Source organism: Cimex lectularius, unplaced genomic scaffold (genome assembly GCF_000648675.2).
Source record: "Cimex lectularius strain Harlan isolate CLEC.00 unplaced genomic scaffold, Clec_2.1 scaffold45, whole genome shotgun sequence".
Classification (NCBI taxonomy): domain Eukaryota; kingdom Metazoa; phylum Arthropoda; class Insecta; order Hemiptera; family Cimicidae; genus Cimex; species Cimex lectularius.
The window spans coordinates 2176897-2201584 of NW_019392634.1; the positions used below are offsets into that span (position 1 = coordinate 2176897).

Consider the following 24688-nt stretch of genomic DNA (forward strand, 5'->3'; position numbering starts at 1 on the left):
CTGGGTTAACACTGAGCCACTTTTCTTTGCACCAGTTATCGAATATATATATAGTTCAGTTGTATAATTGGATTTTTTTCATTTCACTACAAGAACTATGTGCCAATGTAATCCTCATTTAGGAAATGTAACAGATCTTCAGCAATCAAGTTTTAAAATACTGAAAACAGACATCTCGACTGTTAAGTATAATAGCATATTGTGAAAACACTCCTTTTTGTCTGCAGAGTATGAGCCTGTAATTTGGTAATTATCGATCATTTTGGTCTGCCTGTTCGCTGTTTTTGTGAAAAGTAGGGATAGGCATTCCAAATTGTATAAGGTTTCTGGTTTGCTCCACTGCTGAGGATAGTAACTAGTTTAATGCCAGTACAATTTATGATTCTTATTAAACCTCTTTATAAGGCTATGACTAGCACTTTATTAAGATATTTTGAATAATTGTGGTTGTGATTATCCAAAAGTTTTGGATAACTGGTTGAAGTCGATGACGTTGACGTTATCACTGAGGTGATGGTTTTTTAAATGGATTTGTAGTTCAGCACAGCTGACGAAGGATTTCTACAACGCTCCCTAGGTCGTCTAGAGAAGAAAAATATTAGCAGAAATGTGATTGTGGAATTTGTTGATTATTATACGGTCATGGGTTCAGGGGTGTCAACAGTTGACCAGAATTTCCAGTTCGGATGACGAGGAGGATGACAGGCTTTGAAGAAATAGGAAATTTATGAGTGCCCAACAAATTATGGGTTCACAAACCTTGGAAATACTAAGGCAAGGAGTATGGGCATCATTAACTGGTGGATGGTATTACGACCCACATCAGAGCATTTTCTGCAACACTTTTCATCTGTATTTGTGGCTGTTTCTTCTCTGCCTGCCATTTACTATCTACTTGGTGAGCTTTAAAACTTTCAACTTGATTTTTCAATTTATTCTCGTCTACGTGTTTGATTTTGTATCTACTGTTTTAATAAAATTCACATTTATTTGTATTTTTCAATTGACGATATGTCAAATTTGTTTTGTTCTAGTACGTTCCACCTTCCGTGTTGGTTTGGAGCGGATACTGCTCCAGTGTTTTTATTCTGTTTGCTACAACAAAGTTAATAAATCTGTCACTCCATCACATGTTCGATAAGCCAGAATGCATGGTAGAAGAGATCATCGATGACAAAGATGTACGCAAACATCAATTGTACCACACAAGTCAACAATCTTCCCCACTCAGGTAATGAAATTTCTGTCATGATATTAAGATTTTTCACAATGTTAAAAATACAAAGACCCATTTTATATCTGATTTTTTAATGGAAAAAAAGGAATGAAATCTCAATATTTTGTATCGCCATACATCATAAGAAAGTACTGTTCCCTTGAAAAAGTTCCATTAAATCATATAAAACCAATGCATTTCAGACCCCTTGGTTTAACATATTTTTCTGTCTTCAAAGTCGATAAAACATAATATTTTATCTTTCAAGCAGACTACGAAAACTAGTGAATTTAATAATATTTTATTATTGAAATCTCGATTAATTTTAAGTGTCAACATCTTCCAATCTCTGACTATCAATGAAGTAAGCAAAATAATCAAAGTCACTTACATCTTAACTCGTGACTTTGATTGTTTTGCTTACTTCATTGATGGTCAGAGATGGGAAGAGGTTGTCACTATCTCCGACCTTGGTGTCATTTTTAACAGAAAGGGTGATTTCAGTGACCAATCAAGCAGATTTGAGGTAAGGCTCTACGCAATCTTGGTTTAATTACCAGGTTTTCTAGAGATTGTAAAAATGTTTTGGCAGTTAAAATGTTATTTCATTTCCATGTGCGTAGCCATTTGGAATATGCGGTGAGATTAGCAACGTAGAAATACTACAGAGGAAAGCAATATGGCCTTAAAATTTGGTCTTGCTGCTCTGTCTTATTTGGAAAGATTGAACTGGCTTGGTTTAGATTCACTTAGCTCCCTCCGTATTTCTTCTGATCTTAGTTAGGCATATCCAAAAATTTTATTTATCTCGGTGTTTGACTAAGTGACCACTATGAAACCATAAATTCTTCTTTGTCCCACATTGTTTTCTTTGACTACTCCTCTTGTAGACTTCTTCAGTTGGAGTTATAAATGAATAGTAAAAATATAGTGGTAGAGCTTTTCTTACAAGAATGGATCAAGGTAGACCGCAAGGATCTTTTGTGACCAGTGGTGGGTGTTTCCAAGATTTTGTTTGTAACACCCGATGCTACTGACAAGTACATTGCTTGTAATGGAAACCACAATAAATATTGAGAAAAAAGCTTCAGAACTTGTGGTTTCCTAAAAGATAATATATTGGGCATGGCACCGGAAATGAAAACTAATCTCCCATCAGATGGCAACTCTTGTCACAAAATGAAGAATATCCCATCACTCTTCAGGAATTATGTTCATGATGTGGAATTCTTAACACTTTCACTGAGGAGGTCAATTATGGGTCTGGGTACCTGGTGGCTGAAACTACATTTTTCCAAAAATCGATCAATATGGGCCTATAATGATTGGGAAAAATACTGAAAAAAAGTTTTCTTCTTTTTCTAGGCTTTTTCCCCCCATTTATTTAATTTAGGATGTCTTGGAACTAATAATATCCCATGTGTTTTATTTTTTTGAATAGTTTGATTTTGGGGGCATCATCAGTCTTGAGTTTATTGTTTCTGCTCCAGAAACATAAAATTAGTTTATTATGTATTTCCAGATTAGAATTGAGAAACTCAAGACTGATGAGGGGAGGCGGATGCCCCTGAAATTAATATCTCAGTAAAACAAATAAAAAACACATGGGATACGATTAGCTACAACACGTCCTAATTGAAGTAAATTCTAAATTGGACACATATGTGGTTGTCCTCAGGCAAACCCTCACAACAAACATTTATTTTTTAATTTTGGTGATTTTGGGAGCAAATAAAAAAATAAAATCATCTTTTGAAAACACATTTAATATAAAACCATATTTACACTTACATGCTAATAAATTCAACTGAAAATAAATAAATAATTACACGAATAAAAAAACAACCTATTTACCTAATTACTTTTTTCGTTTATATAAATTTGTTTAAACAAAATAACATTAAACTGAAACATAATAAATCTATGAAATAATTAATTTATACATAATTTAACCATATTTGTGACAAGCCATAAAACGTTATCCAGGGCAATGCCAGGACATATCGGGCAGGATGTCTTTTCCCATATTTGGAAAAAAATGTACGTTGCATTACTTTTTTAGTATTTCAATATTACAAACTAAATATTACAATAGAACTTACAGGGTACTTGGAAGTACAGCATTAATTTTAAATTCGCACATTCCTAAATACTACGTATGAAAAGTGTGTTGATGCCACAAGGAGAAAAAATTAACATCCTACAAACAAACTTTAAGTCAATAAACACATTTAAATACTTAAGAAACATTTCTGAAAGTCAGGTTCAACGTTTGCATGATAACAAAATCACTAACACCGGAATAAACGAAAATTTATGCAAACTTAAAAGAAATGAGTACACCAAAAGAACGAAGGGCAGATCTGGTATGGTGGACTGCTTTCTAGAGATAAGCAGTGGGTTTATGTGTCTCTAATGAAAAATTCAAAGTTACCCATACATTTTTCTGCAAATAGTAACAAGGATGCGTATGGGGTCCTCTGCAGTGAAAGTGTTAATAACGATAAAATTGTAATTGAAACAGACGTTATGGATGATGAAGAAGATGAAGAACCAGAAGATGTTCTGAGTATCAGTCCTAAAGGTGCCATGAAATTGACCAACTGCATATGTTATCTTTTAGCTGAATCAAACATGGATGAAAACTTAGGGATGGTTAGGAGCAATTCATGTTCAGGGTAATTCACACTATTAAATTAGCATGTCCACAGATGCAAACAAAAATTGACAATATTAAAAAAAACAAAAAAACATATATAATGTTTATAAAAGTAACATATATGTCCGTAAAAAATGAAATAAAAACTTTCCTTGCGTACAACTTTCGATATAACATCGATATAATCATGATTTCAATTTTCCTTCATTGTTTTCAATAATTTTCATAATACATTACAATTAATTAAGGTTTTTAGTTGAGATGAAAAAAATTAATGGCACGAGCGTGGGATTCGAACCCACGATCTTCGGTTAGATAGCCGCTGCTCTACCACTTGAGCTATCGTGACCTCGATCCACTCGGACACCAACTTCCCATCTCAACCCCACCTTATGAGTTTCCCTCCTTTTTGCCATTTTTTTTTTCATCTCAATTAAAAACCTTAATTAATTGTAATGTATTAATTGGTCAAGCGGACCACGAAACTAGTGAATTTTCATAATTTTCTCTCAATAAACCATTATCTTGATATAATGAACATGTTGATTATTGTACTTATTCTTTGCCTTCTTGAAGATAGATTATATATCGGGATTCAACTGTATTAACTTAGTGTGGTGATTAGTGACCGTTAGTCAATGATTATTCGGAGATCGTGAGATGCGGTCTGGTGTAACGTAGGTTTTAGAAAAACATTTTCTTTATCGTGCCAACGTTTCGATCTTTATTGAGATCATCTTCAGGGCTCAAAGTGTTGTTTTCTGCACTCTAAACACGAGACACAAGAATGGCACAATTACGCAGAAAACAAACACTTTGAGCCCTGAAGATGATCTCAATAAAGATCGAAACGTTGGCACGATAAAGACAATGTTTTTCTAAAACTTACATCACACCAGACTGCATCTCACAATCTCCGAATAAAATATATTAACATTTTTTTAATGCATTCTTTTATATTATTGTAAAGATTTTCAGTAGAAATTAAATCTGTTAAAAACTGTCGCAAAGAATATTGATTAGAGATGATAGTCTAAAACAGGTATAACATCATACCAACAAAGGAAATCTTCCTAAAAGAAATAGCTTCCCCCTTAGAGTAATCTAGAGAAACCAAATAAACCTTTATCTGTATAAAATGGGCAAAAATGAGATAACCAACTATCAGGAAAAATAAAAGTTATTGGTACACATTCTGTGAAGTATTAGTTTCTTACAGTAATTTTGGGAAGGACATTGTTGACACTATTAAGTCAAAAGATTTCATATACTGTCACTGTAAGAGGAGGAAGATGTAAGAAGCTCACCTCCGAGGAAGTCATGCCTAGACAAAATAAATGACCTTTTGATTGCTGGGGAAAAGACAAAGTGCTGCATTGAAGGTTTTGTATATTGTTCCTTATATTTTGAAGAAGTTGGAAGCCCCAGAAAAATGATTCTTGTCCCACAACTGATGTCCAGATATGTGAAGTAGCTCGCTCTTTTGGACAAGCTTGGCCAACTGCTCTCAGACATTAAAATCATTCATTTGACTAAGCTCATTTGTCATTGAAATGGCCAAAAATATCGTAGGTTGTTTTTACTGATGCAAAAGGTTCAACACAAGCCAGTACCGTTTGCAGCCATGGCCAACGAACTTTATAAGAATATTAGACGAGTCAGATATGTGGACCATGATGTTGCAGAAATTTTTGTCAAGACTCAATGCTGAAGCCTTATTTCATAATGAAACTATAAAATTTGACAATATGTAAAAAGGATATTAAGTAATTGACAAGTTATTTTATAATCATACTTTCTATTATTATTTTAGAAAATAGACAGTGTTTATAAAAAATATCATAAATGTTTTACATGTTTAATTTTATCTTTTATTCACTTTTAATTGAAATTGATTACATTGGCCTTCTGTTCTCATGCTAAATCACTCAACATTACACAAATTTGATTTACAATGAGAAATGTAGTTTTTGTGGTATGGCCATAAAGTAGTATCAATTAACAAAGTCAAATTAGGTTTCAATGGACAAGGTTTTTAAATCAGTAAAAAATTGAGGAATATTTATTAAAAATAAAATTTCACACTTATCTGGTATACCTTTCTCTTCATTAGAAAGATCTCAGCTCCTGTGGCTTATTTCACGAATAAATGTTTTTTGCTGTTTCTTGGTGATATACAAAGCCAAGTTGTTTCAAGCTGGGTCATAAATATGACTTGTTTGATTTCGAGGCAAATTTTATAATTTTACTTGGAGGGTGCAGACCTAGGAATGAGGACCTAGGAAGAACCTAGATGATACGTTAAGAATCTACAAAATGCCTTGTATTACTTTTTTTATTATATAACAAAGAAGAAACAAAATAAACAGAATGTTTATTTTGATTTTAAACTCTTGTTGGTTTTTTTATTAAAAAACCAAAACAAAAACCTTTAAATTGTGCTTACAAAACTTTTAATTTTGTGTATTGAAAAAACAAACAAACGTATATACCAGAAAACATCTCAAATGAAACAAAAATTAGTAAACTTACTAATATTAGTTAATAGCTAATAAGTTTTTATTGTCTTTACACCACCCTGCTGTTATTCCGGGAGGCCTTATAGTGGCAACCGCGCCAATTTACCAAAATTTTGGTTCGTGAAAAGGGACTTAACTAAACAAGGTGCTGGTTTTTTTAATATTTGTTTCTGTGATTAAATTAGTATCGTAAATGAGTCTCCTCTTGCTAGTATCCCATTTACAATTAATGCAAAGGACACTATCCCATATTAACCTAACTAAAGAACACTTACTCAATAGTTACATAAATACACTATATACACAAATAGGTTAATTATTGAAAAAAAAAAAAACATGATTAAACTGACTTGAATATAATTATCCAAATCATATAATTAAGTCGGACTACCCATGATGTCCGGACTGAAATATTTAAAAACATTGAATTCACTTTTCTCACTCCTGTTCTGGTGGCCAAATTTCTGGGAATAAAGCCTTTAGTTTTCCCTTTCTCTGTTGAAGAGTGAACGAGAAGAATCTATGCGTTACATATCTTCTGTCTTGTATACTGAGCATAACAGACTTCTTTAATATTTATAGGGGCATGCTGTGAAATTCCCATGACCTGTTAACATTTGCATTCTATAAAAATTGGGAAGTACCCATTTCGATTTTGTCCGTTCTTCAATTGTAGGGAAATATTTAAAAGCAAGTCTTCCCTTATTCTATTTCCCGGGATCCCGCTCGTGACACTAGCTTTTCATTTCAACCAATACTCTACATAAAGATTAATTAATTAAAATTAATACTAATTATTAATTACTTTACTCAATGGAATGATTTTTTTAAATAAATAAATAATAATATACATACTTTTTTTAAGGGAGGAAGAAGGCATTGAAATGCAAGTATTAAATAGTAACCGTGCGAGCAATGGAGCAGGAATGAGTGCCACTCCTGATTGCAGCCCTCCTGCATCATCAGTGGCTGACAGCAATGAAATGCAAGCGCAACAAATGGCTAGTACCGTAGATCTCAAGGTAGATGTTCACAGAAAAAACAGTTCAGAAAGCAGTGAAGGTCCTTGCAGCTGCAACATACCTTCACTCCGTAAAGGTAGAGGGAGCTTACTATATTTATGACATTATTTGTATTACTTGAAATGATTGTCTAGATTGTGCGGCGAGTTCGAGTTGGATGAATGCTGGAAGCAGTAGATCACTGAGTCAAGTGTCCCTCCATAGAAATTTGGTACGTCCAATGGTAATGTAAACAATAATTATATGTATTTTAAATATTGTTTTTTCCTAATTATATGCATTTCATAGAGTGCAGCTAAAAGCTTGAGTGGTGTTTTGGAAAGCTCAGAAGGTGTGGATATGATCGATTCTGGCCGAAGGAAACTACATCACAGACATAAAAGGAGAAAAGGACGATATCGTCTTAGTCAATGTAAGTGAAAGAAATTGTATAATATAGAAAGAAACTGTTTAATCTCAGACTAACGTTGGTGTCTTGCTGATTTGTTCCAGCTCGCCGTGAGGCAATGGCATCACGAGGTGTAAGTGAGGATTATGATGGAGAAGCTTTGAGTCCTAGTGGCCTTGACTGGCTGTTTCAGAACACCGACGGTGAAAACGAACCGACATTGCATGGTGAGTCTTTTGTTTATTGCACCGTCATTTCCTTTACTTTGTTACAGGGCTTCTGAAATGTATTTGAGAATTTCCTTTCTGGTCCAGAAAAAATACTGCTTTGCTCTTTAAAAATATACATTTTTGTAAATAGCTATAAATGCATGCGTGTGTGAAATAAACATGGTAACAAGCAGCAAAGGAATTAAACTACTTTTTGTTCTATTTTTTATTTTTATTTTTTATTTTTTGGTGTGGATGTATTATCTAGCTGTGCATATATTCGATCCAGGTGAAACATATCAAGCTGGCTTTTGGAGTTTCACACTGTCTGATGACACCCTGTCAGATACATCACTTAGCCTATTAGAACAACCCAGTAAGTTCCTTTAATTAATAATATGCCCTTTCTATTTATCAGTTGTTTCTTACACTAAAAAACATTTCTTTGGATTTTTTTTTTTTTTCAATTGGTGGCCTTGCATGTTTTATCTCTTATTTCTTTTGCATGAAAAGCTCTCTAAATGATTTAGGTTTATGATTTTTTAAAATATGATTTTCTGCACACAGCTTAACAATTTAGATTTAATCACATCTATTTATCACCAGAGCTCTAATTTTCATGATATTGTGATAGTCATGATAGCTTTATTGTTACAACCTTCTTTTTAATGGACAAAATCTAAACAAATGTAATGAAAAAGAAGGTATTAATTTCTAAAATTTGAACTATTTTTACATTAACGTACAACAAATACAAAAATAACAAGTTCAATTATAATTTATTTATATATTTTATATATTATTAAAATTTTAATCAAATTGTGATTGCAGATGGGAGAAATTAATATTAATTAATTCACTACTTTCGTGGTCCGCTTGACCAATTATTTTAATTAAATTATTAATTTTGTAAAAAAATTGATGTCTGCCCATTTTTTGAAACTCAAAAATTTTATATTTTATATCAAAAGGGATAAAAATAGAGAAAATTGAAGTAATAAAATGTACTTTGGAAGAAGCTTTAACTAACTAGTTTTTTAACCTTTAGTAAACACAACCTTTTGCTTTTCTTTCTAATAACATAATTAATCCAATAAGCATAAAATATATTTTAAAAAATTCAGAACATTTGACCTTTATTGAAAAATATACCCTTTGTACATTTTAGTTCAGTTAATGTTCTTTTATTATATATTCTGGTTTAAAAAAAAATCACTTTAGCAAATTGTAGTAGAAAAATGAACCCATTTAAAATCAACGCATTGAAGAGTTGTAAAAGTTCTTCAAATTAATTTTTCTTTTGTAGTGTTAAAGTTTCAGTTATTTTTATGGCAACAGTATTATCAATGGCATGTTTGTGTCTTGAAATAGTTAATGAATTGGTTACCATATTTGTTAAATGTTTTATGCAGCTCAAGATGATGTTGAATCTCCCCCAGGAAAATCATCACAAGAGCAAGGCGCAATTCCAAAAACCCCAAGTAGTCCAGGTAAATGGAATGATATAATCACCACTGTAAAATATGTGTTTAAAAGTAACTAAAAGTACTAACACCATTTTTCAACTCTCCTTCGTCAAAAATATATTTTACTGTGGTCAGTTTTCTGTGCATAACATTACTAACAAACCTATTTTTATAGTTTGGGCTTCAAATGAAGGGCAAAGAAACAGGAGGGGCTGTCATAAACCTAAACATCATCGTACTTTAACTCTCATGGCAAGACAAAATTCGGGTTGGTTTTGTTTTCTGTCTTTGTTGAAGTTCTCAGGGTTTCTTTTGAATATAAGAATTGAATAACGATTTTTAGTGTAGATTTTGATTTGACAATTAATTTTCAGGAATGAATGGTTCTGGTGAAAGGGAACTGAAGCCTGATGATGTTAACAACAATAGCAATAAAAAGGCTGAATTAAGCTGCCTTTTGCCGACGCCTTCGACTCCGACAGTCATGAGGTTTCCAGTTCCTCCTTCGGCTCCAAGTTCTTCTTCAGCAATGAGCACGTTACAACAGTTCACTCAAACCCCCGGAGGTTCTTTCATTCTGCAGTCGCTTACTCCAAGAATCCCTTCCCATCCTATGTCAGTTTACACATTTTCTCCACAGACGCCCCAGCAAGAACCGACAGAACCTAAACTTCACCGTCATCGGCCAACAATGGAGTCGCCTAAAGTTCCAAGAAGATATTACAGACATACATGGTGTCCTTATGTTAAAATACACTTTGACAGACTAACTCTTTTAGCAGTTCTTGACAGGAACTTGAGCTATGTGGAAACATTTTTAAGCATAATCCTTGCATCGAGTGTTGGGGTTCTTGGGTCTATTTTATTATATCTTCAACTTTATCGTGATTTGCATGCATTTATATTGTGTTTTGTGATGGCTGGAAGTCAATACTCTTTGATAAAAAGTGTTCAACCTGATACTGCTTCTCCGACTCATGGATATAATAGAATTGTCGTATTTTCTCGACCTGTATATTTTGTCTTAGTGGCTTCTCTTATACTTTTATTACATTTTAATGTACCAAAAACATCAATGACATTTTCTATCTATGGCTTGACTTTTAAAACTGTACATTTAACCCTTTTTATGAGAGATCTGTTATGTATAATACTTTTGTGTTTTCCTGTCCTTTTCGGCCTTGGTCTGTTCCCACAGGTAAATACATTCAGCATGTATTTACTGGAACAAATAGATATGCATATTTTTGGAGGCAATGCTACTTGCAGTTTAAGAAGTGCTTTATACTGTGTATTTCGAAGTTGTGTTGTTGTTATATTTTTATACGGTTTTGCCTACGGTGGCCTCAGTGAAGAGAAATCTTCACAGCATATATTGTTTTCTATTTACTGTGGACTGCTGATTGCGGCCAGTTATCATCTTAGTCGAAGCTCAAGTGACCCTGGGCCCATTTTGAACATTCTCAAGACACACCTGTGGATTGTGGAAGAAGTGCCAAAGACAGAAGATGTGAAAGAGGAACCCGAAGAAGATCCCCTACCAAAGAAGTTGCAAGCGACAGTCAACACCAGGCTCATGTCCGATCTGTTGGTTTGCACTGTGATTGCTCTAGTCGTTTTTGGAATTCATTGCAGTTCAATATTTACTGCATTACAACCAGAACTCAATCCTGTAAGCAATCAAATTTTTGTAAATTATTCAATGTAAATTACATTCAGTTAATTAATAATAAAACATTTTGCAGGTTATGGGAAGCGTTGCTGTTGCACTCGGTTTTCTTTTGCACTACATAATGCCTCAACTACGGAAACAACTGCCATGGCTTTGCTTAGCAAGGCCAGTCCTCAGACACTCCAACCAACCTCGTTATGAACCACACCACCCACCTACAGTTATGTGGTTTGAAAAAGTCAGTTTATTTTTAGTTTTGTATAGATTGTTTATTCCTAAATTTCAATTTATGACTGTGGTTTTAACATTAACATTTGTACTTATATATAATATACTTAGACAGATGGACGCCAGGAAGCATCAGGGTTCAGGGACTAATTACAAGGTCCATAAGCTGGTGTAGTAAGGCTGAGTCACCTGTCTTTAATGTGTAATATAAAATTAAACTGTATGACATGATGATCAAAATAATATGCACATTACTAATAATATATATAATAACACAATGTATTTTCATTTTTTATTGCAACTACAGAAATATAACTTAAATTATCTAGCTGTCGTAATGTTTTTGTTGTTTGAAAAACAAAAATACTGCTTGATCTTATTAATTTTTATACTACAAACAAAATGGTTTATTATAAATAAAAACAAGAGTTTAGGCACATCCTTTAATATTATGTTGTATTTCCAGCTGTACGTTTGGCTTTGTGTTCTGGAGAGCAACATTGTCTATCCTGTGTTAATGTTAGCTCGGCTCACTTCGGACTCTTCAATTCTTGCGGCTAACATGGGGCCTGGTTGGGCATCACTTGTCTTGACTATCTGCGGCCTGAAAGCCCTTCGTTCCGCTTTTTCACAGCCTCACGATCAATTTTTAGTACTCACGTTTGCAGTGCTTCTCTTCCAAGTAGATTTCCGCCAATATTCTTCAACTTTCCTTGTCGATTACTTCATTACTGCTATTGCGCTGAATAAAACTTATGAATTTTTGCTCAAGGTTTGTAAAAAAATAAAATAAGATTAAAAAAAAAAATGGAAAAACATAATTTTAATTATTTCAGATTCAGTTTGTTGTGACATATATCGCTCCTTGGCAAATTACATGGGGTTCGGCTTTTCATGCATTTGCCCAGCCATTTTCCGTACCTCATTCTGCTATGACTTTTCTTCAAGCTGCACTCTCGGCCCTCGTGTCAGCTCCTCTCAATCCTTTTCTTGGTTTGTATTTATTTTTTTTACAAAAACTTATCAATTACAAAAATCTTTTATATTTATTTAAATTAACTTAATAATTCTTTAAATTTGGAAGAAAATTGTTTCAATACTCTGAACTCTCTGAATGTTCAGCTATTGTACTTGATAAATTTGCTATTTCATAAATACATTTTATGTTTGTAACTAGGGAGTGCAATTTTCATCAGTTCCTATGTGCGGCCGATTAAATTCTGGGAAAGAGATTATAACACAAGGCGAGTCGACCATTCCAATACCAGGCTCTGCTCACATCTAGACAGAAATTTGGGTGCTGACGACAATAATCTCAATTCGATATTTTATGAGCATCTAACACATTCCTTACAACATTCTCTCTGTGGAGATATCATCTTAGGCCGTTGGGGCATCGTGAGACAAGGGGATTGTTTCGTTCTCGCTTCTGATTACTTAAATTGTTTGGTCCATATCATTGAAATTGGAAACGGCCTAGTGACTTTCCAAATGAGAGGTCTCGAATTCAGGGGCACATATTGCCAACAGAGAGAGGTCGAAGCCATATCAGAAGGTGTCGAAGACAATCAAGGTAACTCTATTGCATATTATTAAAAAAAAAAATCAGAGGTTACATTTTCTCTTAACTTCAAGGTTGGTGCTGTTGTGAGCCAGGCCATTTGCCAAATCTTTTAAGTTTAAATGCTAGTTTTTCACTAAGATGGTTAGCATGGCAAGTTACAGCTGCAAGTTATATTTTAGAAGGATATAGCATATCGGATAACTCTGCTGCATCAATGCTCCAAGTTTTTGATTTCAGAAAAGTCCTCGTCACTTATTATGTGAAGGTAAACCATATACATTGATTATTTATTAATGTGTACCATTAAATTTTGTTTTGTTTTTGTAGAGCATTATATATTACGCTGTTGGGTCAGAAAGACTCGAGACCTGGTTGGAGAGCCCAGTCTTGTTAGATGCATTGAGGCCAACACTTAGTAAAAATTTTGTGGAGCTGGATCCAATTTTTAATATAAATATTGATGAAGATTATGATTTCCGAGTGGCAGGCGTGACTAGGACATCATTCTGCACTGTCTATTTACATTGGATACAGTTTTGCAATGAAAAAAGAGAAAAAGTATTAAATTTTATTATATGATTTATTAAAGCTGATGCCTATTTAATATTAATAAATGTATGAATCGTCCCGTTTAGAAATTAGCCGATACAGGAAAAGATTCAACATTGGTGTCATTGTGTTTTGCATTGAGCTTACTTGGACGAAGAACCCTTGGGGCTGTTTCTCACAATACTACTGCAAGGTAAATTAATGATCAACATTAACGAATAAATATTTAATCCATCATTTGTATTTAACCTTAACATTTTTACAGTGTGGAGTTTTTTCTTTACGGACTTCATGCTCTGTTTAAAGGAGATTTTCGTATTACATCTTTAAGAGACGAATGGATATTTTCGGATATGGAACTCTTAAAAAGTGTGGTGGCTCCAGCAGTTAGGATGTCATTAAAACTACACCAAGTAAATTTTTGTACCAACATTTATTTTCTATTTTAGCTTTATTAAAATTTATGACTAATGATTTTAATTAATTAATTTTTTCAAATAATTACTTGAATTAATTGTTTTTCAGGATCATTTCATGTCACCAGAAGAATATGATGATCCAAATTTATTACACGCAGCAATAACAGAACATAGGGAAAAACTGGTCATATCGCACGAAGGGGATCCGAGTTGGAGAGCCGCGGTATTGGCAGGGACTCCATCATTACTTGCTCTACGGTTTGTATTAAGTCAATTTGTAAATTTGGTACTAACGATAAATAAATAATACTAAATTAATTCTAATAAACATTACTAAATTAATATTTAGTACCCACTTTAAGGGGCAAATCAAAATAAGGTCACCTGGCTCTAAAGCACATTTGACCAGTCTCGTCATGCACTTATTTTTTTATTTTAAAAGCCTATTTGTAAGTTTGTCGGGCTCGAACCTGGGACCTTTACCTTACGCTGATGAGCGCCGTGTCAACGCATAAACCGTTACGGCCATCGACGTCCCCTGTACTTATTTTTACCAAATGAGAAAGTATTTACCTTGTGCATTCTTGTTTGTTTAGTATTATGCATGGGTCGGTTTAATTTGTGTACCTGGCTTTAGTATAGAGTGATTGTGATTAATTTATGGTGATCTTAAAAGTGATGAAATTCAAATTGAGTGTGCATGAACCATTCGGATGAAAATTACAAGTGATTTTTTGTTTGTTCAGAAACTTGGAATGTATAGTAACACAGAATAAATATATAGATCTGTAATCTTAAGCTTATGTATTGAAAGAAGTCCTGAAGAATTACTGGTATATTTAAATAAAAAATCGCTTATTGTTTTATATAAGCTCAAATTTGTGTACCCATGTATATACATATACACGTGCGTGTACAGAGTTGGGCCTATACTTCTCACAGTTCACCGGCAATTCCAGCTTTTGTAGTTTACAATGAATTACTGGCAGGCCTCAAGACTCATAAAGGTTAGATGTTGGCAGTCCAGGGTCAGACCTTGATCTTATCCGTGTTGACACCAAGGTGAATTCCAGAGGCTCCGTGAACAAAACATCAATTAGTTATTATTGAAATAAATACAAAATCAATGGAGTATTCAATATTCTGCCTTTGGCCCTCTCACACTACACATTCATGCTAATAAATTCACTCAACACATCTTATGGACACAAGCCATCAGTATTATATAAATAAAAGAACCCTATTTCCAAGAATCAGAACAAGGGGACCCAGATCTTGTTGCCATGCTCAAACACAATTCTCATATTGGGTGGCTGTGTAGGAACATGCTCCCTATATGGAGCTAAGGACCCTCCAATTAGTTGGGACACATCAAACTTTCTCTATATGCTTTGGTCCATTTTGTCCATGTGTCAACCTAGCCTTTCTTAATCGGGTATACTCTTCTTCTACGAGTCAGATCTTTGTTCAACTAATGTTTGGATATATTGCGTGCTGATTACTTTTCAGAAGTTAAATATCTTTTTCCATGTAAAAAAATCATTATTTTCTTGCCAACCTAATATGAAACCTTGGGGTGCCAGCGCTTTTGATAAAAAGCTCATTTGTAAATGACAAACGAGGGATCTTTACCTTATGGCATTAAATGTTAACGGCCACCGATGCCCCTTATTATAGAGGTTTAAATAATAACTGTTCTGCTAAATTCTGAATAATGGGAATATATAGTGTCTTCATTGCCTGTCTCGTTTATTTTAATAATTAATTTTTCTTCAAATTAAACAATCAATTCAACCAAAGAGTTGATAATTGTTATACTAAACTCTTTATTAACTGTCTGTTTATTGCTTGTGATAGGCATGTCACTGACGATGGTGCTGATGAATATAAGATAATAATGCTAAACAAACGTCTGTTGAGTTTTCGTGTAATCAAACTCAATCGTGAATGCGTGAGAGGTCTTTGGGCAGGGCAGCAGCAAGAATTGGTGTATTTGAGAAACACAAATCCGGAACGGGGTTCCATCCAAAACGCCAAACAAGTAAGCCAACATTTAAAATTATAGTACACGTACAATAAATGTTTATTAATAACTTAATTTCAGGCATTAAGGAATATAATTAATTCCTCGTGTGACCAGCCAATCGGATATCCAATTTTTGTTTCTCCTTTGACAACATCTTATTCAGACACAAATAGCCAACTTAGGAGCATTCTCCCCGGTCCGATTACAACTACTTCGATAAAAAATGCTGCAATACGACTCTGGACAAGGTAGTATTTTAAACACATTCAATTTTAATGCCTTATCGACATAATGAGAGACAATCTCATAATTCAGCCCCTGTGGCAATATTTAGCTATTGTATCATGGCATTATTTAAATAATGGAGTGATTGATATCATTCAGGGGCTAAAATTAGAAACATTTCCATTTTACATTCATTGATTTTTCATCATTAATTTATTTACCATTTCTCAATCAAGGAGTGATTTTACAATTTAAAAAAAGTTTTGTGGTTTATGAAAAGATTAAACACAGGGTCTTGTTTTTGGGACAACAAGTACACTTATTTCAACAATGGGTCATCAATGAAAAAATTAAGAAGAAGGATTATTTCTAAAGGTTTTACTTGTTATGTCCTATGCTTCAAAGTATCATTACTCATTTTTTAAGTGATTATTGACATACAGATGAAGGCGCATGTGATTTTAATCGTCTTGGTTTTGCTGGTGCATTGTAATGTTCGAACATTGCCAGGTTTATCAATGCCATTCTCATTGTGGCTTTGACATGAAGGCGATGTGATCATGCTTTGTATTCACGTGCTCTCTGTGGGCTACATATCTATGCGGCTACAAATGCGCTAAATGAAGGCCATTTGGCTTCAGGCACCATTGCACTTGAGGTGATGAAGGATGTGCTAATTTGTGAAAAGCTCTGGTGAGTTGTTATTAGCCAGGGATGTCCAAGTGGGGAAACGAATGCAACTTTTGCATCAGTGTCAAAATAATTGATAGCTTGGCAAAGTGAACCAGGGAATGCATTTCAGTACCCTGAGAAAAATAAATCAACTGAGATTATCTTAGTAGTGATTAAATGAGCTATGATTGAAGCAAGAGGCAGTACTTTAATGCAAACACCAGAAAGCCTTGCAGGGGGATCATGAAGATTCTCAATTCCCCTGAATTATCACATAAAATGAGAATCACAGCCTGAAATGTAGAAAATGGACAGGCCCTCTGTGGAATAAAACATGAAACCACAGTGGACAATAACAGAAAGAAAAAGTAACAACCACATGTCAAAACTTTTTGTACATTGTATCTGTAAATGTTAATCGCAGAAATTTCACCTCACTACATTTATAGAAATAAACCAATATAAGAAATAAATTTATATGTGAACATGTGACAAAGTATCTCTCTGGAGATCAATTGCCTATGTAAAATCTCCTTGTATGGAAAAGGACCAAACATGTAAAAATAATAATTCAAAAATACTTTTGTTAATAAATTATTTGGAAATCGTGATACGCAGTCTGGTGTGATGTAGGTTTAGAAAAACATTTTCTTTTTCGTGTCAACGTTTCAGTCTTTATTGAGTTCATCTTCAGGGCCTGGGATTTATAACCATTGTTTAAATTATACAAATACATGTAAGATGTGAAAAAAATAATTTATACATTGATAGAAATTCATTTTCAAATTCATTCATTCGTCAGCACGATAAAGAAAATGTTTGTCGAAACCTATGTCACACCAGACCGCATCTCACAATCTCTAAATTAATTAACGGTCACTAAATACCACACATTTGTTAATAGAGTACGAAAAAGGTGCATCGAGGGATGTTCTAGTGGTAATTCCATGCATCAGGATGACGGTGGATTTGGAAATGAAGGGGTCTATGCAATGACAACTTACACTAATCGTCAATCTGGTGGTAATAATTAGTGTTACTATTTATATAATATAATTATATTCTCAGTAATAATTTATTTATCTACACTATTACCCTCTAATTATTATTATTATTATTATTATTATAGAGATTATTAATTTAGAGTTGTAAATTTCTAATTTTATAATGTTTTACTCTAGTTGTTTAGCAACTTAGTCGTTTCTTCAAATTAATAATTTTTGATAAATTTATATTCCAGAGCTTAAATTTAAAAAAATCAAAAATGAAATTATGACTGGCATAATTTGTGGTCAAATACCCTTTTTTCTTAAAGAAGTTATTCAAAACGCTTTATTTGATTGCCATATATTTGGAAACAAGTTACTTTGTTAGTACTAGGAAAATAGCGATATTTTTGTTTGTTAATAAGGTATTACAGGATCTTTAGAAAGGGGTGGGGCAAGGGCGAGTGTTGCTTCTTCCGGAAAGCCTTCTTTGGCATCTTTAGCCGGCCTTTTATCACCCGCTACTCAGGCAAATGAACAAGCTGCCCTTCCTAGAGTTAGAGTAAGCGCTTTTAGTATAAAGGATTGTATTAGTAGATAAAATTTAACTTAATTTATTAATTTCCAATTGTAGATAATAGATCCAAACCAGGTTTATGATTGTATAAATTTGGGAAGACGTATAGATGTGATTTGGCCAGATGAGAAAATGAGAGCGCAAGGTGGCAGATCACAATGGGGCGATTGGGTGCCCCTACCTGGAATGGAGGGTCAGGTATGTATTAGAATTTCCTTTTCCTCCCCCAAAGTGTTTTTGGAAAAAAAAATAAAAAGGTCACGATAGCTCAAGTGGTAGAGCAGCGGCATAAAGCCGAAGATCGTGGGTTCGAATCCTGCTCATGCCATTGACTTTTTTACCTCAACTAAAACCTTAATTAATTGTAATATATTAATTAGTCAAGGGGACCACGAAATTAGTGAATTTAATAAAAATAAATAAACAGCCCATTTGTAAGTATGGTTTATTGTATTGAGTAGCCAAGAATTTAAACCCTCGTCCTCAGGACTTTTACAGTGATGAATTGCCATAGCAAATGCTTAAACGTTAGCGATTGCATCGACACCCCATGGATTTACCCTCTCCCTTTAATTAAAACTTTTCGTAAAATTTGTTTCCTTTTTTTGGTTAAAATGGTTTAAAATCAGTTGGTTTTCTATGTGATTAAAAGATTATTTCCGCCGTGAAATAATTTGCAAAACTACCACATTTTTGGTAACTTTTTATTGCGTGTTTTATTGTTAAAACAAAGAGTTAGGTAAATTCCTAAAAGAGAACGCTCCTCAATCATTTTTTGGCTATATGAATCATTGTGTGGATATAGTTTTTTGTTGAGAGCAGTGACTTAGCTGGATTTCCGCAGAGTGCACTCTGAATCATGACATGAGTTGATTCAAAGAAAGTGAATACTAGGCTTAAGAAAGAATGTTCAATGATGTGCCAATCATAAGTGGATCATTTGTCATTGTATGAATAAAAACGATTCGTCACATTGAACTTTAATTAATCTTTGTGGCCTGGCATTATCTGTATTAGCAAGAATCTCTCACCGATGTGGTGCCAAATGGCACTACATTATAATTCTTCGATTATTTCTTATGAAGTTAGACATCTTTCTAGCAGAACAACTAATTCAGTGTGGGCATCTAAAGAAATTCTACTCCAGAACATCAATGACCCACCGTGGAAGCCACCTGAGAAACCATACAGCATAGGGCGTACCTTTCTCCTTTGCGTATCCATATGAAATTTTGCCCATTTGAAGATGTGGGGCTAACTCTCATATACTATAACTAGTCCCTAATCCCCCAATGTCCAATTCCCATGCGAATTGAAGCCTGGCCATTTTCTGAGCTGTGGTAAGAAGAGGACCATGAGTTGGATGCCGGGCCCTGAGGTTAGTTTCATTGAGCCTTCTTCTTACAGTCCTGGAGGAAATCGAAACATTTCGGACTTCTTATCCCGAAATGCTGCGATTTCACAGAACCTGATGATGAATGAATCTTTCGTCTTCTCATCTGTAGATTTAGATCGACCTTGTACTAGCCTTCTAGTGTGAAGCCCTGTTTCTCTGAAGTGCTGAAGAATCCTTCCTATTGTTGTCATTTACACTCAGTCTCCTGACGACTTCTTGCTGGCTGTGCATCCTTTCTTTATAATGTTATGTCCCTGACATAGTCTTACTCACTCAAATGCCTTACTGGAGCCATTGAAAAGGTTTAATAATAAGAACGAAATCAATGAAGTAAAGGGATTAACTAAAAGTGTTCTTTAGGCGTGAAAGGGCACAATGCTACTTTTTGCGCAATTGGGATTAATCATTGTACACAAAAGTAAACAAACATTAGTTACTGTTTATTTTGACTACAATAGCTCCTAATTTTCTGTAATTAATTTTAAACTAAATAATTTGAGTGGGGCGTTAAATTTGTCCATTAGTGTAATAATGTATACATGTTTAAAAAATTGATGTTGTAATTAATTATTCCAAAGAATTATTCTTTTTATCTAAGGTTTTTACTTGAGATGAAAAATTAGTGTCACGGGGATTCGAACCCACGACCTTTGGCTAAATTTGCTGCTGCTCTAACCCCTTGAGCTATCGTGACATACAAGTGGTTAAAGTAGCGGTGTATTGGGCTGAAGGTCATGGGTTCGAATCTCGCTTGTGACACTAATTTTTCATCTCAAGTAAAAACCTTGGATAAAAAGAATAATATGGTCAATTATGACACTAAGCAAATATGGATTAGTTCTAATTAATCGTGGAATAATGTGATTTCAGGTCGTCCACAAGTGGGTCCCTTGTCATAGAGATATCACCAGGAGATCTCATGTCGATCGTACTATTCTACTTGTTAAAATTGAAGAAAGGTATGTTCCTATTGCAGAATCAGGCATTATCGATTTAGGGCCTGATTTATAATGTTAGTAGTCAGTAATGTTTGGATTAAGAAGTGATACAATTGACATAAGATTTTTTCTTTGTACAATATTTACAATTATTTGTCATTATCGATTATTTTATGACTGTTTATATATATTAACAAAAACATCGATCATCATCATACTGTTGATTTCTACACATTTAACTTTTTATTTTGTAATAAATTAAAATTAAGCCGTTCATATGCCTTAACTTGTTAGACTGATTAAATAAATATTTATGTAAATAATATTGTTACTGTATATGTAATTGTGAATAACTGTACATTTTCGCAACTTTTTAGAATAAATTTATTTATCACCTACTAATTAGATAACATTAGAATCTGGGTATAGGAACTTGGCTGTGCATTAAAGGCTTATTTGATTTAAAAACTATAAATAATCATAGGAGTAAGGATTTGTTAAAAAAAGAAGTTTGAATTTATCTTTTTAGTTGGCAATTTTTTTTTCAAGGAGTAATAAAATTTTGCCTATGTTGAAACATTTCAGCCGATGCATTTAAATCGGTGGTGTAATAAAGAATCAATTTTAGCGAAGCAGTTTTCAATATATAAAAATAATGTTTGACTCTTTTCTTCAGTTGTTTAATTTGTTCAGAATTATGTAAAAGAGCAAAAAGTGTTCAGTTTCTATTTTTAGAAAATGGGAGTTGTATGAATGGAAAAATAAACTATACTTTTTAATATGTATTTAATTCTATTATTTTGATATATTTTATCCCCCCCTTTTTTCTTAATTTAATACAGGCCACTGTGCATTTTTAAACATTCTAGCTTTCGAAGAATCTGTCAAGAAAGTATCAAAGATGGTAAATTTTGCCTTTGGATAGGATAAAAAAGGCAATTAATAATTACCTAGAAGGCTTTGGTGAATGCAATTAGCAACTAGTGTAACAACCAGTAGTCAAAAATGTCAGCATAAGACGGATGCAAGATGTATATCAAGCCAACTTTCTGGGTGCGGTGGATGCAGGGCCTGTGTACACCTATTTATACTTTTTAAACTCTCCTGCCCCTTCACCCTTACACAATTATGTTTGAAATTCCTAGGGCCATTTCAGAAAGAGCAAAAGTACCACTTGCTACATCGGTACATTTTTTTAAAAATCTGGAAGTGATTTTTTTAAATATTCATTCTGTGAAAAACCACTCGATTTGATTTTCTGTGCGTTTTAATTATTTTCCATTTTGTTTGATTATGTAAAATAAAGGAAAAATTATTGTAGAAAGTAGTACCTGACAAAATGAGAGAACAACTCAACAGACGATCCATGTGGTCGTACACACTACACATAATAGACTTTGGAAGAAAGGTAGCCACAAGTTTTAAAGAGGGTCCTAATATGGTACACAGATAAAACAAGGTGTGGTGTAAAAGGGCTGCATTATACGCAGCAAAACCCCTTGGACTAACCCAAGCTGAGGTCCATGCAGTACAATTGCAAAATGTAAGGTGAGATTAGATTAGCATACTTTCAGACAGCCATAAAGGCACTAAATATTACGCTTTCAACTCCACACTTGTCTGGATGCGTAAATTACCTAATTGCTCTAGTAAAACACAAGATTACCTTAAAGTGGGTTCCAGGAAGGTGTAGAAGGAAATGGACAGGTTGAACAATTAGCCAAAAACGGGGCAGTCCTCTCACTCATAGGACCAGAACCACAACTAGATGCACTGGAGTATGTGCTAAGTTGGAACTGCAAAAACAGCTTAATAAAGAAAAACTGAAACACTGGATGAAAGCACCAGGTGTGAGGCAAGGTAAGACATTTATAAATCTCTCAAAAAGCAAGGCGAAGGAACTGAGCAGGCTGGATTTGAGAAAAATGGTCACTGCCCTCTATTATTTTAAGAAGTTGGGATGGAAACATGCTGTCAGGAGCCATTGACATTTGCGCAATATTCTTAGTGAATGTGAAGCATTAGCCTAGTATATGGTAGAGCCACTTCGGTAAGGCAATTCTCACACTAGAAGTATGCGAAGAGGCAGAGAACAATGCTTATTTTTATAAGAAAAAGTGAACTTTTAAGTATGGTTAGGGGACCGCGGTAGCCGAGTGGTTAGCATGAGAGACTCTCACGCCGCGGTCGTGGGTTCGATTCCCACCGTCGCCTCTGGCCCTTTTTTCCCGATAACCCCCAATTTGAACACACAAGAATTCGTACTATGGCTAATATGCAAGATCATAAGGCCAATAAAAAAAAATAAAAATAAAAAAAAAATAATGGTATGGTTAAAATTTATAGAGCTCCACTGTAGAACTATATAGGGTGTTTTTTTTAACATGCATCAGCAGGTTTTTACCTAAATTTATGTGCAGATTCCAAATCCGGTGTCAATTTTTTTTCAATGACTTTGTCAACACCAATGTCACTTTTAAATTTTAAATGGGACCCACAATTTTTAAATTTTTCTGAACTAGTTTTTTTAAGAACAATGAGTACAATAAATTTTGAACACCTCCAAAACTAACGAAATTCTTTTCATATTTTTTTTTTTTTTTACAATTTGTAGTTCTCATTTGAAAAAAGTGAGATCAACATCAACAAAACTTGTAAAAAAAAAAAAAAAATGGAATCTGCATAAAAATGTAAGGCATGTAATATTGGTAAACATCAGTCACTATTTGTATCTGTTTAAAAAATGGGAAAATCTGCTGGCGCATGTTAAAAGACACCGTGTATAGGCTGTGGTGGAAACAATTTTAAAAATCCTTATTCAACCCCCCAAACCTTTAGAAAAGAAACAAAAAATGTGTAAAGTTGAAATGACTTTTATTCAACTATACCCACAATTAACTTCAAACTGAACAAACCTCCTGTGGGTTGTCTACTTCATTTGCTCAGTGCTGTGGGGAACACAATTGTTTTGTCATATAATTGATATCACTTACAATTAGATAAATAATAAAATTTAAAAATAAATTGTTTTTAAATACTAGAGAGAGCTATATTATGTGATAAATTGGGTTCCACCATGGTCAAATAAAACGTAGTCAATGTATTAGTTTAAGACACTTGAATTTGATCAGCCTTATTTCAAAAATTATATTAATATTTTAAGGGTCGATTAGAAAACCATGGACCATAAGCATCGCAATTTTTGTGTTTCTTACACCTTAATTAATCATCTTTGGATTATTTTTTTCAAGGGTTCTCGCAACAAGAGAGATCTTATCAATCCTTGGAGTGTCGGTGTTTACTTTAAACTCTTTTTTGTGTTGGATGCAGGGCCGCTGGATTTGAACAAGGAACCTTTACCTTGCAGTCATGAACGCTGTATCAACGCCATAACCGTTGTGGTCACAGACACAACATTTTTGGTTTAAAAATGAGAATTTTTAATTTGGTCTCATACCCAATCCTTTCTAGGCAACAGCACAAGTGCAAGCGCATAACTGGTGAGTGTTGATATCTTGTAAAAAAAAAAACAACAATAAAATAAAGGAGGGCGTCGGTGGCCGCAACGGCTTAGGTGTTGACCCGGCGCTCATCACTGTAAGGTAAAGGTCCTGGGTTCGAATACAGTGGCCCTGCATTCGAACCCGACATACTTACAAATGGGCTTTTTTTCAAAAACACTGGCACCCCGAGGGTTTTATGACCTCTTCTGTTGCAAACCCTCGTTTAAAAAAAAAAGAAGAAAATAATAATAATAATAATAATAAAGCTGTCTAAAAATGGAATCAAAAAGTAAAATATGTCTTTTTCTTTCTGTCCATTTCTTTCCAAAAATGTTTAACAAAAACAAACTTTTGTTAACATCTAAATTCTACAATTTGTCATAGCTGGTTGCTTAATGAAAAAAAAATCTGATCTAAAACTTCTTCCTGGAGTCTGTTATTCTTAGTGAGCACA

The 24688-nt window shown here is 33.9% G+C and overlaps 1 protein-coding gene across 8 annotated transcripts; it reads left to right on the plus strand.

Annotated features, from left to right (window-relative positions):
* Positions 1 to 558: 558 nt before the first annotated feature.
* LOC106662805 (pecanex-like protein 1) lies at positions 559 to 21516 on the plus strand. 8 transcript variants are annotated; one of them, XM_014387159.2, is made up of 25 exons: positions 559 to 898; positions 1035 to 1231; positions 7260 to 7492; positions 7551 to 7639; positions 7705 to 7828; positions 7909 to 8031; positions 8282 to 8389; positions 9426 to 9503; positions 9655 to 9747; positions 9854 to 11151; positions 11225 to 11389; positions 11846 to 12151; positions 12216 to 12372; positions 12557 to 12952; positions 13015 to 13208; positions 13271 to 13501; positions 13579 to 13685; positions 13758 to 13905; positions 14018 to 14169; positions 15769 to 15952; positions 16016 to 16185; positions 17739 to 17857; positions 18246 to 18382; positions 18455 to 18595; positions 20664 to 21516. In XM_014387159.2, exons 1-25 carry the CDS (start codon positions 728 to 730, stop codon positions 20802 to 20804), a joined length of 5262 nt encoding a protein of 1753 aa, XP_014242645.1. In that variant the 5' UTR covers positions 559 to 727; the 3' UTR covers positions 20805 to 21516. The 8 variants fall into 8 exon arrangements, with proteins under 8 accessions (XP_014242645.1, XP_014242646.1, XP_014242648.1 ...); XM_014387160.2 differs by having other exon boundaries at positions 18255 to 18382; XM_014387162.2 differs by having other exon boundaries at positions 8303 to 8389.
* Positions 21517 to 24688: the final 3172 nt, after the last annotated feature.